The sequence below is a fragment of the Carassius gibelio genome, chromosome A23, assembly GCF_023724105.1.
Source record: "Carassius gibelio isolate Cgi1373 ecotype wild population from Czech Republic chromosome A23, carGib1.2-hapl.c, whole genome shotgun sequence".
In the NCBI taxonomy this organism is placed as follows: Eukaryota; Metazoa; Chordata; class Actinopteri; order Cypriniformes; family Cyprinidae; genus Carassius; species Carassius gibelio.
The window spans coordinates 12,836,831-12,851,425 of record NC_068393.1 but is presented as its reverse complement, the minus strand read 5'-3'; the positions used below and the strand labels follow the sequence as shown (position 1 = coordinate 12,851,425).

General features: G+C 38.4%; 2 protein-coding genes and 1 long non-coding RNA gene across 3 annotated transcripts; 2 read left to right on the top strand and 1 right to left on the bottom strand.

Moving 5' to 3' along the window:
• Positions 1-259: 259 nt before the first annotated feature.
• LOC127944438 (transketolase) lies at positions 260-10,896 on the top strand. Its single transcript, XM_052540354.1, has 14 exons — positions 260-782; positions 3,413-3,530; positions 3,629-3,742; positions 4,250-4,347; positions 4,595-4,786; positions 5,055-5,182; positions 6,579-6,775; positions 6,877-7,041; positions 7,539-7,695; positions 7,826-7,956; positions 8,057-8,140; positions 8,362-8,458; positions 9,823-9,942; positions 10,088-10,896. Exons 1-14 carry the CDS (start codon positions 679-681, stop codon positions 10,258-10,260), a joined length of 1,878 nt encoding a protein of 625 aa, XP_052396314.1. The 5' UTR covers positions 260-678; the 3' UTR covers positions 10,261-10,896.
• LOC127944442 (uncharacterized) lies at positions 5,205-6,263 on the top strand. The gene is made up of 2 exons (XR_008150359.1): positions 5,205-5,400; positions 5,498-6,263. It is a non-coding gene; the product is annotated as an uncharacterized LOC127944442 (long non-coding RNA).
• Positions 10,897-11,284: 388 nt separating the features above from the next.
• Positions 11,285-13,117, bottom strand: LOC127944441 (troponin C, slow skeletal and cardiac muscles). Its single transcript, XM_052540357.1, has 6 exons — positions 12,934-13,117; positions 12,321-12,351; positions 12,029-12,175; positions 11,829-11,943; positions 11,604-11,740; positions 11,285-11,508 (listed from the first exon to the last, which is right to left on the bottom strand). Exons 1-6 carry the CDS (start codon positions 12,955-12,957, stop codon positions 11,477-11,479), a joined length of 486 nt encoding a protein of 161 aa, XP_052396317.1. The 5' UTR covers positions 12,958-13,117; the 3' UTR covers positions 11,285-11,476.
• Positions 13,118-14,595: the final 1,478 nt, after the last annotated feature.

Here is a 14,595-nt window from a genome sequence, read left to right as displayed (position 1 = left end):
TATTGATTTATATGTTAACCTTAAAAAGAATCAAAACCTGGAGGTTAATTTATGGAATAAGAATTTAGATTAGTTAAATTATTAGTGAGAAAACGTTTGTACTATCACTCAGAAAGCAGGATGCATGAAGAAGATTATGTTTTTCAGTTTTGCTGAGGATATAGGGATCCTAGACATTAGTGTATCCAATACAATACAATGGGCTTTAACGGGTTAAATAGATTCCGCACGCCTTTCCTCGAGACGGTCACCGTGACTCGACGAATTTGTGATTCAATCAGCTCCTTCAGTGATTTTACAACAGTCGCAAACATTTAATCATGCTAGATTTTACTTAAGTGTAAAAAAAACGAACCCACTTCTGTCTGACCCTAATCTTATTTATTCGAGGTTAAGTTTATCTGTGATTTCTTGCATGATCTGGCAACCTGTCCTCTGCTGTCCTGTTGCGAACAGCGTTTCGTTCAATGGTTCGCTGTATCGGATGAGTTGACAGGTGACGTCACGCCTCGCTTTAAAAGCTACAGCGCAAGCAGCACGTTCCCCGCGTCCCACACCGTGCTCGTCTCTGGTGCTTACTGCGACTGTTTCAGTTATTTACAGATTCATTTAGTATCAGAAGAGTTCATTTTTCTGAGTTATAGCTCTTGTGTTCATTTCATCCCACACCGTTCAAACATGAGCTATCACAAACCCGACGAGAAAACTCTGCAGGCCCTGAAAGACATCGCCAACAAGCTCAGGATTCACTCCATCAAGGAAACATGCGCCTCAAACTCCGGGTAAAATATCTTGCACTTATTGAAATTCGTGCGTAACGTCTTTATTTGATGGCGAACGATATATCTGCAACTACGTTTATATAATGTGTCGTGCAAATGTTCACTTGTTCCTGCAGAGCACGTGAACTTGGCGAGGGGGCCGGGCAGATTGATGTTAACGTTACTTAATAGTTTCGAATCATTCGACCTTTTCAGCTATTATAAATGAGTCAGTAGCTTTGCACTAACATTATATGCGCGACATATTTGAGTGCTTAGTTTTAGCCCATCGTGTCCTCCGAGCGATGACCAGTGAAAATTGGCTCAGCCTCTCATCGCCCCTGTCATTAGCACAGGTAACGTTATGTGGGATTATAAAGTGTCAATGTAATGCATTAAGGCCTGCATCTACTCGCTGAGCTGCAGCTAATTGATTTTGGCGATTCGTAAATGAGTTGTTCATTTGAGTCGGATCTCTTCAGAGTTGTTGTTGAACCTGTTCACAGACCCGATTCAGAATCTAACTGAACCGATTTAGTTGACCGAAGATAATGTTACAAATATAACGTTCTGGAAATGTGTTTGGCTGCTTGACTTGTAAAAATGAGTTGAGTTTATAAAAACTCGATGTAAATGAACCATTTATAATGCCAATTATATTTAGATTCTAGGCGACTTTTTAAACTGTTGAATCATGGCCAATCACCCTTTTATACGTACTGAGCGATATACTAATTTATACATGATAAACAGCAATATATATTTACGTAATGACTTAGTAAATCGAGCACGTTGTACCACACAGGGTCAAGGCGACGTGATGACGCAATTACGCCGTGCGGCAAATGAATCTATTTTTGATTCGGTTCTTTGAAACAAACCGTTCGAAAGAACCGTTAGGCGGAAAAGATTCGGATTTCCCATCACTAATTAATTTATCCTGCGAGCTCGTGGCTGCACGCTTCACCTACAAGTTGTCACGTGGAGGCGTGTAGGTCTCATGGTTACCGTTGAGCTGTGGGTTAAAGTGCTGTTAGGCTCCATGAACTTATGGTCTGATGGAAATCAAATCAGAAGCATTTGGCGATAAGCAGAGTTCAGATGAAGCTTCTGTGAAAGGAAAGCTTTGTTTCGGCATTGCTCAATCTCTGCGCCGCTGTTCTCTTTTGTAATGCTAATGGAGATCTCAACATGAACTAAAAATCGAAGAGGGGCGTTTCTAAACTTTAAGAGGATCGAAAGGCTCTTAATTAGATGCCTTCATTATTTTTTGTAGCAGACACCTTATATCAGAGGGTTAATTATTTACAATACTCAATACAATTTACAATACTCAGAGCACACACCCTTGCTGGCATGCAACAATCTTTCAAATATGAAAATATTGTAAAGGAATTTTCCTGAGTGTTAAAACTTTTACCTGATACTTTTTTAAGGTTATGACACTTTGTCTTTATTCGTACCTTTCAATTTCAGTTTTTTCAAGTCTTTTTTTCCCCTCCTCTCAAGGATGATCACATGTGGAAGTTTAAACAAAGCAACAAGGAAGTATTGATCATGATTCAGACTTTTGTCTGTACATTTTACCATCTAATCTTTCATTCATAAACCGATCAGTAGAGATTTAACACCTTTTCCCGTTTTCTTTATTTCAGCCTAAATGAGTCCCTGTATAGGACACATATGGTAATTCAGCAATGGTGTTTTGTTTGGTGAATAATTAGGAATGTATTGAACGGTAACATAAGACTGCATGTATTTCATCTCACAATAAAATGATAATGTTGTTTTTTCAGACAGTTTTGTGACTACTGAAATGCATGAGTGCTTTACAGACTCTGATTTTAAGGTCATGTTGCTTTAAACCACTTTTGAAACAAACAAACTAACAGTTGTACTGCAGACTGCACCCTCAATCCAAGTTCAAGCTCAGTCATTTGAATGTTTTTAACAATGTGTTTCAGCTTAATGTTTTGAGTAACCTTTTTTTTATTAGTTTGTCTCTCTTATATGGAAGCCCATTTTCACAAAAATATATTTGTGACTCACAATTATGAGTTTGTCTGTCAGTTGAGTTTGGTTTTTTTTTTTTTTTTTTTTTTTTTCTCATTTGATTTTGTTTCTTCCATGGAACTCAAAAGGAGAAATTCTGAATAATGTACAGGTCACTCTTTTCCATGTGATTTACAATGAATGATGCTTTCAAGCGTAGAAATAAACCAGTTTGGAGTGACAAACGTGAGTAAATGAGTATGTTGATGTTCTATTACGTTAGCTTTGTACCCATAAAAAAATAAAAATAAAATACGTGTCATGGTTTGAGTCCTAAATCAATTGCATTGTCTCTCTGTTAGAATATTAGAAGCTACAGCCCTTCAATCATTAAATGGCGAATATATTATGTCCCTAGTTTGGCAGTAGCTGAAGTCATGGATTCTGATAAGGTCTATTGCTACACCTCAAACCCCAATGATGACCGAAGCAACTTTTGCCCTCAAGTACCATTTGCAATCGTGTTCTAGTTTTGAAGTGAAAGATAACCTGCATGTCTGATTGGTCTTTAACATCCAGCATGTTTGAGCTGATAGTTAATGGTTGATGGCTGAATTGATGATACTGATGTTATTTTGTTTTTTCTTCCCCACTCACAGACACCCCACCTCATGCTGCAGTGCTGCTGACCTCATGTCAGTGTTATTCTTTCACACCATGCGCTACAAAGCAGATGATCCTCGCAACCCCTGCAATGATCGTTTCATCTTGTCAAAGGTGAGCTTTCAGTCTGTGTTGAGCTTCCCTGCGATTTTTAGTTTTCTCAGAGTGCTTGGAGATGAAATGTGTTCCACCCCTCATGTTACTGTTTTCAGGGCCATGCTGCTCCCATTCTGTATGCTGCCTGGGCAGAGGCTGGATATATCAAAGAGTCTGAGCTGCTAAACCTGCGCAAGATCGACTCTGACCTGGAGGGTCACCCCACCCCTGTAAGACCACTCTTATCAGCGCATATACACTAGCTTTCAAACGTTTGGGGTCTGTAAGATTGTTTTAATGTTTGGAAGCAATCTCATATTCTAACTTGGAGTGCATTTAATTAAAAATAATAATGTAAAATCAAAGCTTTCTAATTTAATGTATTTCAAAATGTAATTTATTACTGTTAGGAGTTACCAGCTATTCCTTCAGTCACATGTTCTTTCAGAAGTCATTCTGATATGCTGATTTAATGCTTAAGATTAAGTATTATCAATGTGGAAAACAGTTGTGGTGCTTAATATTTTTGTGGAAACTGAATTTGTTTTCAGGATTCTGTGATGATAGAAAATTTGATGGAACAGCATTTATTTGAAAAGGAAACCTTTAGTAACGTTAGTTATTTTGATTTAAATGTAGGCATCATTGCTGTAAAGTATTGATCTTGCTGACTTGGTGTATACATTTTCACATAACCATTCATCGTGCAGTCAACATCTCTTCTCTGTTTATTTCAGAAACTAGCGTTCGTGGATGTGGCGACAGGTTCTCTTGGCCAGGGTTTGGGTGCTGCGTGCGGTATGGCGTACACTGGAAAATACTTTGATAAAGCTAGGTAACACGTTCTCCACATTATTTAATTCCCTCTTTAAATGATTACTTTTTTTCTTTTTTTTTTACTATGATCCTGTGTACTACATTTCTTGTGTACACCTAATGAAACGTCTCATGCTAGAATGGCAAAAAAAAAAAGGATTTGCTTTCAGACCATAGTAATAATTAAAGAGTGCAGTATGGGAAAATTCCCACTTCTGCTGATCATTTGATGCTGCTGTAACTGGACGAGTCTCTTGTCTCATTAGTTACCGTGTGTACTGCATGCTGGGAGATGGTGAGTGTTCAGAAGGATCGGTGTGGGAAGCCATGGCTTTTGCCTCCACTTACAAGCTTGACAATCTGGTGGCTATCCTTGATGTGAACCGCCTGGGTCAGAGTGAAGAAGCACCACTGCAGCACAACATGAACACCTACAAGGACCGCTGCGAGGCCTTTGGGTAGGTCTTAAGACTACAGCAAGTTTTTATCTCTTGCATGGTAGTATACTAGTACACAGTACATATACTCCAGAAAGCACTGAGCTGTGCAGCACTGCAAACGAGTCACAGTTTTAATCAGATATGATATGCCTTTTAGGCCAGTCATTGCATAGTATGCAGTATAGAGTGTATACGAAGCAGTGTGCTAGCATTCTATCGAGAACCCAGCCACTCCCTTTGTATTTCACATTTTATTTACTGGCAAGTAACCAATTTGTTTCTTCAGCTTCAACACTTATGTGGTGGATGGCCATGATGTGGAGGAGCTGTGCAAGGCTTTCTGGCATGCTGAACAAACGAAAGGGAAGCCCACTGCCATCGTAGCCAAAACATTTAAAGGCAAAGGACTCAAAGGTAACTAACTATATTCCATACTGCGAAAGCAGGATTACATAAATGTAGAGCTGCATCAACTAATAGAAGAAAAATTGATTATCGATTAGTCGGGTCTGCCCACAGTGCATGTACAACTGCAGCCAGTTGAATCAAATTACAGCACTGATTAACACATTTCTATGGACAAAATGCATCTACAAAAATTGGAGGAAACAAAATGAGCTCCTGCAGGAAAAGTATGTGAGCCAAGCTGGCCAAAACACGAGAAAATTATATTTTAAGCTTCAAGATGATACATTAGCGTAATGACTTGCCTTTCATGTTATTTTACAGATACATGTGTGGGTCCTTGGTGCAAAGAACTTCTGACTAACGGTCATATCCTTATCTGTAAATGTCACAAATTCATGCAAGTCTTTCCATTTTTGCATAAAGGTCCACCCTGACAGTCTGCGTTAAGTTGAAATCTTACAGGAAGAGCACCGACACGGCACGCACAATAAACATACGGAGGAGCACAGAGAGACAATATTCAGCGCAAAAATTCATTGTGCTGAAATATGTTGTTTAACATTTTATATTTAGGTTTAAAAGTCAACATGCAGTGTGAGCAATTTATGAGAGTAATATAGAAACAATACCAGGCAGAGGTCAGGGCAGGCAGCAGAGAAACAATAGAGGCGGTATAACCAATCCAAAATCAGAAGAAACAAACACCAGGAAAACACTAGGAAATGTCAGACTGGGCTGAACAACACTTTGATATAACTGAGGAAATGGAGTTCAGACCCCAAATGCAATAGTCCTGAGTGGAGTGACCCCTACTGGAGTTCATGGGCATTCCAGCTGACAATTGTGACAGTAACCTTTTTAGTAACAGTAGTAAGCTATTTTAATGCTATAATAGAATTATTGCTGTTTTCTGTGAAAGGCAGAAAAAAAATTGCCAAGTGCTTTTTATGGTGTTTTTATTTTTTTATTATTCCGATATCCAATTAGTCAAAAAGCACAAACCGTACCAGCAAGCATGTGAGCTGTTATCAAAGGCAAAGGAGGCCATTTTTGTTATTATGTGAATAAATACTATTTAGTCGTTTCAGTTTGTCCAATTTTTATTTATTTTCTTTTTTGACCGATTCCTAAAATATTTTTGTTTTATGACCGGTGGTCTAATAAATTAAGCACTTTGTTTTCATAGCATTCAGTTGGTACATTTGTTTTAAGGAAATTGGGCAGAATGTGGAATAGTGTGTTTTTTTTGTCAGTAAAATAAAAATAAAGAAAATAAGGGGTTTTATTCCGATTAATCAAAAATCGGAAATTTTTGAATTTATCAATGCTGATACTCGTTAGTTGCAGCTCTACATTAATGATATCTGTTATTCTCATGGTCTGATCTGTGATCTTGTTTCAGGCATTGAGGATCAGGTTAACTGGCATGGGAAGCCTATGCCTAAAGAGCATGCAGAAGAGCTGATTAATGACCTCCTGAGCCAGATTCAGTCTCCCAATAAGTCCCTCCACCCTCAGCTGCCTAAAGAGGATGCTGCTCCAGCTGACCTCACCCCCATCCACCTGCTCACAGCTCCAGAATACAAGATCGGAGATAAGGTGGAGTTTAAGTGGTTCTTTTCGTTGAGCAGGTGCTTCCTGTCTTCAAAAGTTCCTCAAAAGAAGGATCTATAAAGCTTCTGCTTTGTTTGCCCACTCAGATTTCCACCAGGAAGGCTTATGGTGTAGCCCTGAAGAAGATGGGGGATGCCAGCCCTCGTGTGGTGGCCATGGATGGTGACACCAAGAACTCAACCTTTTCTGAGATCTTCAAGAAGGCCCATCCTGATCGCTTCATCGAATGCTTCATTGCAGAGCAGAACATGGTGTGTAAATGGATGGGATTGGCTGACGAATGTGTTGTATGTCGATGATGAATGGGTCAGAAAACCGTGTTTGTAGAGCACTTTGTGATAAGTTGAAGGTGTGGTGCACTATTCATACAGCGCCCTCACGCCGTTAAAAATTTGTTACTATTCCCTTTGATTTAATATTTTTCACTTAAGTTCTTACTCAATAGGACATGAATTCCCACATTGAGAAATAATTCATTTCTACATAAATGTGGTTTTTCAGAGGTCAATATATTCTAAAAATTATTTGTCTAAAATGTTTTTATTAAAATATAACTTTCAGCAGTAAGTCGCCAGCTTGTTGTATTTAGCTGCATATTAAATATGGTATTGTTTCTATGTTTATATATTACAAATTAATATAAATTACACACTGCTGTTCAAATGTTTTGGGGTTAATTTTTATGTTCATGTTATAATTTATCCAATAACATGAAGCATTAAATGTATTTAATTCTCTTGTTATCCAGGTGAGTGTGGCCATTGGTTGTGCTACTCGTGATCGCACCGTTTCATTTGCCAGCACTTTTGCTGCCTTCCTTGCTCGTGCCTATGACCACATCCGTATGGCAGCGATCTCCCAGTCTAATGTCAACCTGGTTGGCTCACACTGTGGTGTTTCCATCGGTAAGGCTCTGTGCTGTGAAAATCATGGATTCTTTCCAATTTATCTGGTCTTAAGTTATAATCAAGTCTCTTCTGAATCTGACATATTCAATCTATATTGAAATATTTCTTAACTTGTAATTTTGTCCAGGTGAGGATGGCCCCTCGCAGATGGCACTGGAGGATCTCGCAATGTTCCGCGCTATCCCAACATGCACCGTGTTTTACCCCAGTGATGGAGTATCTACTGAGAGAGCCGTGGAGCTTGCAGCCAATACAAAAGTGTGGTTTATGGTTTCCACCTGATGGTCTTTTATAGATAATGTTGTGAGAAAGTTAATCTGTTCTTTGGCTCGGTGTTCATACCATTTCCTGTTTTCAGGGTATCTGTTTCATCCGTACCAGCCGACCTGACACTGCAGTCATCTATGATGCTGGAGAGAAATTTGAAGTTGGCAAAGCTAAGGTGAGGAGAATAATAATAAAAGACCATAACAAACTTTTAATGAAATTATCTATAGTTTTCTGTGTTTAGTTTAAAACTACAGCCAAGAAGGCTAAATTTAGCAGCCGTGCAGAACCTTGTCAATTTGGTGTGATAATGTGTTTAGTAATGCAGTAAACCTCCTGTTGGATGGCTGTGAAATGTCCAAGGGTTGTTCTAAAAGTTCTGTTTCTGTCCTGTAGGTGGTGCGGCAGTCTGACAACGATCAGGTGACTGTCATTGGAGCCGGAGTAACACTGCATGAGGCACTGGCAGCACACGACCAGCTGGCCAAAGAAGGTTTGTTCAGCGCCTATCATTAACCGTACCTCAGTTACACTATAGAGAATTAAACTAACTTGTGACTGCAAGTATAATAAATGTATAATTGATGATGATAAAACGTGTGCGTGTATATATACAGTACAGACCAAAATTTTGGACACACCTCATTCAAAGAGTTTCCTTTTATTTTCATGACCATGAAAATTGTAAATTCACACTGAAGGCATCAGAACTATGAATAAACACATGTGGAATTATATATGGAATTATATACATAACAAAAAAGTGTGAAACAACTGAAAATATGTCATATTGTAGGTTCTTCAAAGTAGCCACCTTTTGCTTTGATTACTGCTTTGCACACTCTTGGCATTCTCTTGATGAGCTTCAAGAGGTAGTCACCTGAAATGGTTTTCACTTCACAGGTGTGCCCTTGTCAGGTTTAATATGTGTGATTTATTAACACGCGTGACGCTCGCGGGGATTTCAGCGTCTGCTGTCTCACTAAATAAGCACGTGAACAACATCTCCATAACTGCTCTGAGGGTCACTTCATGAGCACTTGATTAAAACTACCGTCACATACACAGAACTGTAAAGGTACTTCCACCCGTCAAAATAAAAGTCTGGTTAAAGAATGTACATAACCTACTACTAAAATTAAATTTTTTTTTTTTTTTTTAAGGTTTGATCACAACATTTCCATCTTTTATTTTTAATAGTAAATCCCATTTGTTTACCAAAAAGTTAAGTTAATTTTCAATAATTAAAAGATAATTAAATTAATGTTTTATGTGTTTAATGTGCATCTCATAAAATGCTATATTTTAAACCCCAACTGAATGGCACTTAAATCCACTTAATTCATCTGTCAACTTTATTGTCATTGTTCACAGTACAAGTACAGACAGAGAAACAATGGATAATAATTAAATGTTTATTGTTGATGTATGCATTGCATTCGATGCATTTAAAAAATAAACTTTTTTTTTTCTAAAAAAGGAAACTTAGTAGTTCAATTTAAGAGACCCAGGAGTCTTATTTTCTCTTGTATGATTAATATTAAGCAAAAACACATTTTATCCGATTAATCGATGGAATTTTTGGTAGAATACTTTATTACAAAAATATTCGATAGCTACAGCCTTAATCTGACCAAAGTTCACTATTGTTCTACCAAAGCTCCCTCATTACCTGTACCTTTTCTGCGCTTGTTTGACTAGCACCTGTGACTGGGGCGAATTTAACGAGAGAGAGTGTGTGTGTGTGTGTGTATATACTGTAAAATGTTTGTATAAATATTAAAGCATTGTGTCAAAAAACAACTCTGCTGAAAAATCTTTTGAATTGAGTTTTAAAACAGTTTCCTATTTTCCCAGGTGTGAACATTCGGGTTATCGACCCATTCACCATTAAACCCCTGGATGCCTCCACGATTGTGGCAAGTGCTCGTGCCACAGGAGGAAGGGTGATCACTGTAGAGGACCACTACAAAGAGGGTGAGCTGCTTTTACTCCGTGAAATAGCAGCAATATTAAAGAGGAAGACTAGCATTTTTCCCCTTCCTGTTACTTTGTTTCCTTTTTAGTTTTTTTTCTTCTGTGCTGTGAGAGGTCTTATGTTCAACCTCTGCTCTCATTGTAGGTGGTCTGGGTGAGGCCGTCCTGTCTGCAGTGGGTGAAGAGCCTGGTATTGTGGTGCACCGGCTGGCCGTGAGCCATGTTCCTCGTAGTGGCAAACCACAGGAGCTTCTGGACATGTTTGGCATCAGTGCCAAATCTATTGTTGCTGCCGTCAAGCATACTTTCGCCAACTGATATGTTTTGAACCACCCTGAAAGACACCCTTCCTCTTTCTCCACTTCTAACCCGGACCCTAAAGACTAGCTCACCACATCTTTATCATTCCAGAGGCTCACGGCTTGAGGATACACCTAACTTAAGAGTGTGAAAATACTCTTAATTTGTGCACTATAGGCTATACAGTGTTGCCCATAGCTCTGAATAGTTCACTTTGCATCATCAGTTTTGACTTCTTGAAAGCTTTAAATACTGTATTAATTATTATTAGATCAGAGTGCTTTGCAGTTGCACTTTTCTAAATCTCATTAAAACAATGACAATTTCACAAAGAAACTTCATCCTTTCCCTAGCTCAGTGTGTGTGCTTTCTGGAACTATTACAAGCCAGTATCATGACAAATCCATTTGACAGTAGCTGTGATGGTGCTTTTGCAGAGTAACAAAGTTCATATCTGTTGTGTTTTTGTTTTTTTACTGCTGTTGCATAAGCTACTGGACGGCCCAGTTTTGGAAAGTCAGTACAATGGTTTGGTTTTGGTGACTTGAAGTGCATCTCATGTTACTGAAAAACCGTCACTGTCGTTGCTTGTGTAAACCTATAGATTTCACTGAATTTGATGTAATGTGTTAATAAATTTAACTGCCCATCCGATATGCCTAATTTATTTTTGATATAGCTGTGTTATGTTTGAAAGTGTTAGCAGGTTAGTTTCTTTTTTTTTTTTTTACCTTTATGAGACACTGATCTATAATAGGCACAGGTTTTCATTGGTTTAGGTAGAAAATTTTTGATTTCTGGGCTGTCAAAGTCTTGCACTTACAAATGTTTCCTCTTGACCGGTGAGTATGTTATTCAGATGGGGGCGTGTCTAATTCGATACGTGTGTGTGTTGGCTATGGCTAATAACAATTAGAAGCTTTATGTTTGCCACTGTATATTTTCCTCAATTTAAAGACACAATTCCAATATCTGTTTTCATTAGGGTGTTAAACGATTAAAAAAAAACAAAGAAATGTGCTAGGGAAGGAAAACAAAAAAGTTGTAAATGTACACAAAATGTTTTTACTTGAGCACAAATAACATAAATGTTTTGGGCAGCAGTACATGATACCATTTACTTCAAGCAAATTCGAGAAATGTATGAAATACAGATGAGTGTCCATGTGTTGATGTCAGAGAGACGGATTGGGTCAGGGAATGAAACCAGCTCTGGATCCGTCAGGCGCCATTTTTACTCGACACCCTTCATGAACTCCAAGAACTCTGTTAAAAGTAATGCATATTTTAATTGTAGAAATGGGTTTGCCGTTTTGCTTAAAAAATCATACATGTACCATGTTTTGAGTGCGAATTAATACCGTCGTAATCGATCTTGCCGTCGTTGTTCTTGTCTCCGTCCTTCATGAGCTCCTCGATGTCGTCCTCCGTGATGGCCTCACCTGTCGACTCCAGCATGTTCTTCAGCTCGTCTAAATCAATGTAACCATCTCCATTCCTTAAAGAGACAACGATAAAACATATCTAGTATAAGGGGTAATCTGAAATACAATACCATATACTTTAAAAATAGATCCAGTTCATACTTATCAAACATGCGGAAGACTTCAGCCAGCTCTTCTTCTGATTTTCCTTTGCTCTCCTCTTTCATGCAGCGCACCATCATCACCAAGAACTCATCAAAGTCCACAGTCCCACTTCCTACAACCCACAGTCCAATCACCAATGAAATCCCAATTCCTGCCATAAACTACACATGCAATGATATAACTAAAATCCAACATACCATCTTCATCTACTTCATCTACCATTTCCTGTAGCTCTTCTTGAGTGGGGTTCTGGCCCAGCATCCTCATCACTTTTCCCAACTCCTTAGTGCTGATACAGCCATCCTCAGCGTCCTGCACGAAGATGTCAAACGCAGCACGGAACTCTGCCAGGCACAGTCAGATAACAGCGCAAATGTAACACGTCAGTAACATTTGTAAGTTTACAACTAAGAGAGCTGACATTGTGGTACACCAGAATACATGCAGCTTTATATTCAAACTGACAGATTAAAAAAAAAAGAAACTCACCATTTTTTTGTTCTTCTGTCAAGTTTTCTACCTGTTAGGTGGAAAAGAGAGCTCAAACCTTTGCTCAAGTTGACTTTGATCTAAAAATACAATATGTTGTTAGACTGTACAGCATGTCATTCGATAGAGACTGACCAAGGTCTTTTCTTTACAGGAATGACAGCTGTCATTCGTGCAATGTTCTTCGGACACCAGACACCCTTTGCCCCATTGTGAAATGCTTTAGCCTCACTGTCAGTGACCCTTTTCTATTTCACCACCTATTACGGAATATGCTAAATCTAAACCTTACACTGTTTTTTTGTTTTGCTAATTTTTTTGACCTAATCCATTTTGATGGTGTGCCATGTGCCCTTAAAGGGCCGCAAACTTCTGCTGTCCTATCTCCCATTTATTGATTTAACCTTGAGCGCTAACTTCCCCGACGGATTGATTTCTGAATGCTGAAATCTGTCATTTACAGAGGAAGGAAATGGTCAAGGACCAGTTAACATTTATTTATTTATCATTTAGCTGACGCGTCAATACGATAGAACTTATGGGACTCTTATTACAGCGTCACAGGCAGCCTGAGTGGAATGAAATGCTTATAATTAGTGCATTAATAACTTACCGCTGCTTTATATACATCATCCATGACTGTTCTTGGTTTGAGGTTTCCTTTTAGAAATTGTCTGTAGGCTCCTCACAGGTAATCCAGCACTGAAGCCCTGTCACCCAGCACTCCTCTCTTCACGGCAGACACAGGACGAAGAGTCTCAGGGCCACCTGCCTTGGCCTTTATGGCTGGAATGGATCGCCCCAGAAAAGACAGAGCCTTTTGTCACTCCCCTTTCCTATCTAAGAGAGCGAGGGATGGGTGAAAAAGGAAAGGGAGCAGAACAGAAAGGGGTCAGAGATGGAATGGGATATAAATAGAGGAGGAATGTCAGAGACAACAGGCAGGAGAACTGGAGTTATGACAATAAGTCCTTGGCACTGGTCTCTCTGGCAGCCTGAGCAACAACCCCATATCAAGTTCTAAACTTATCCACTGGTCACCTGCATTTGCCAGTCATTGTTGAGCAGCATCATAACTGCATTATTGTGGGAGGCACTGGTCCTATGTGTGAAAGAAATGACTATAATCAAAGAGGCCAATAGCACTTCTTGTTATTAAATCTTAACCAATGTTTGGGGTTGCTGAGGACCCAAAACATTAATAATTCCCTTCAAAGTCACAAAAGCACAGTGAAAATGTGTGACTGGATGACCAAATTTAAAAAGAACCACATTGGAAGTTGGAGAAAATATTTTAACAAAAATGTTTTGATGTAAAAATAAACATATATATATATATATATATATATATATATATATATATATATATATAAATGTTTCTAGAGCATTGAAGCTTAAGATGGTCTTTGGGTTATTGGGTTATATAGTCTTAAACTGACTCTGATTTTTTTATTCTAAAATTTAATTTGCAATGTAAATCATTGTTTTAAATTGGAAAAATGAACTAGAGTTTCACTAGAGTGCTCGGATGTTTTGATGATATTTATATCCATAACTTTTTTCATGTCCATCGTAGATAATGTTTTAGATGCAATTCTGAATGAAAGATCAGGGGAAACATCTAATTATTCGAGATCTAAGACCAGTGATATATAAACAGCTGCTTCACTGTGGCACCTCCGCACCACAATTCCACCTTTATTCTATAATTAAGTCCAAAGAAAAGAACCTAGCGCTCGAGTCACATCTTTTGCTTGAGCTGTTTGAAAACTTATTTTGTCAATTATTACATCAGTCCTGACTGCAAGCGATAAGTTAGATTCTGATCTAATATTTCAGAATTATTTGATGTTGGGGTTCCCCCCCCCCCCCTCGTCATCTTTCTCTACAAATCAATCAGTATTTTATGTCAAAATCAGACTGCATCAGTATCAAGGTTGCTGCCACAAGCAGCATGAAAGCTTCAAGCATAGACTAATGCCTCTGGTTCTGACATCATAATGATACATATGCTATTTTTGATCCCTATGGTCTAATTTAAGAACCACCTACTAGCCATGAACCTTCCCTTAAAAGACTATTAAACTAAGAGATTACAGAGCATACACACATACAATTCATAGACAAATAGTGGTTTAATTTCATAATAAGCATGAAAGCATAATGATTGGGGTTTATTTTGCCATCAAAGTTTACAAACTTTTGCTGTGTTCTAGAGGAAACTTCTTCTCTTGCTTTTACTCATTAATCTAGGTGACGATCAAATGTATCATTC

Excerpts from the sequence above, each read along its gene's own strand:
- LOC127944441 (XM_052540357.1), bottom strand. The coding sequence starts at position 12,957 with ATGGATGATGTATATAAAGCAGCG. Across the intron at positions 12,352-12,933 it reads ATGATGTATATAAAGCAGCG|GTAGAAAACTTGACAGAAGA; the intron begins GTAAGTTATTAA and ends TCCACCTAACAG. Across the intron at positions 11,509-11,603 it reads CGGCAAGATCGATTACGACG|AGTTCTTGGAGTTCATGAAG; the intron begins GTATTAATTCGC and ends TACTTTTAACAG.
- LOC127944438 (XM_052540354.1), top strand. The coding sequence starts at position 679 with ATGAGCTATCACAAACCCGACGAGAAAACTCTGCAGGCCCTGAAAGAC. Across the intron at positions 8,141-8,361 it reads TTGAAGTTGGCAAAGCTAAG|GTGGTGCGGCAGTCTGACAA; the intron begins GTGAGGAGAATA and ends TCTGTCCTGTAG. Across the intron at positions 9,943-10,087 it reads AGAGGACCACTACAAAGAGG|GTGGTCTGGGTGAGGCCGTC; the intron begins GTGAGCTGCTTT and ends CTCTCATTGTAG.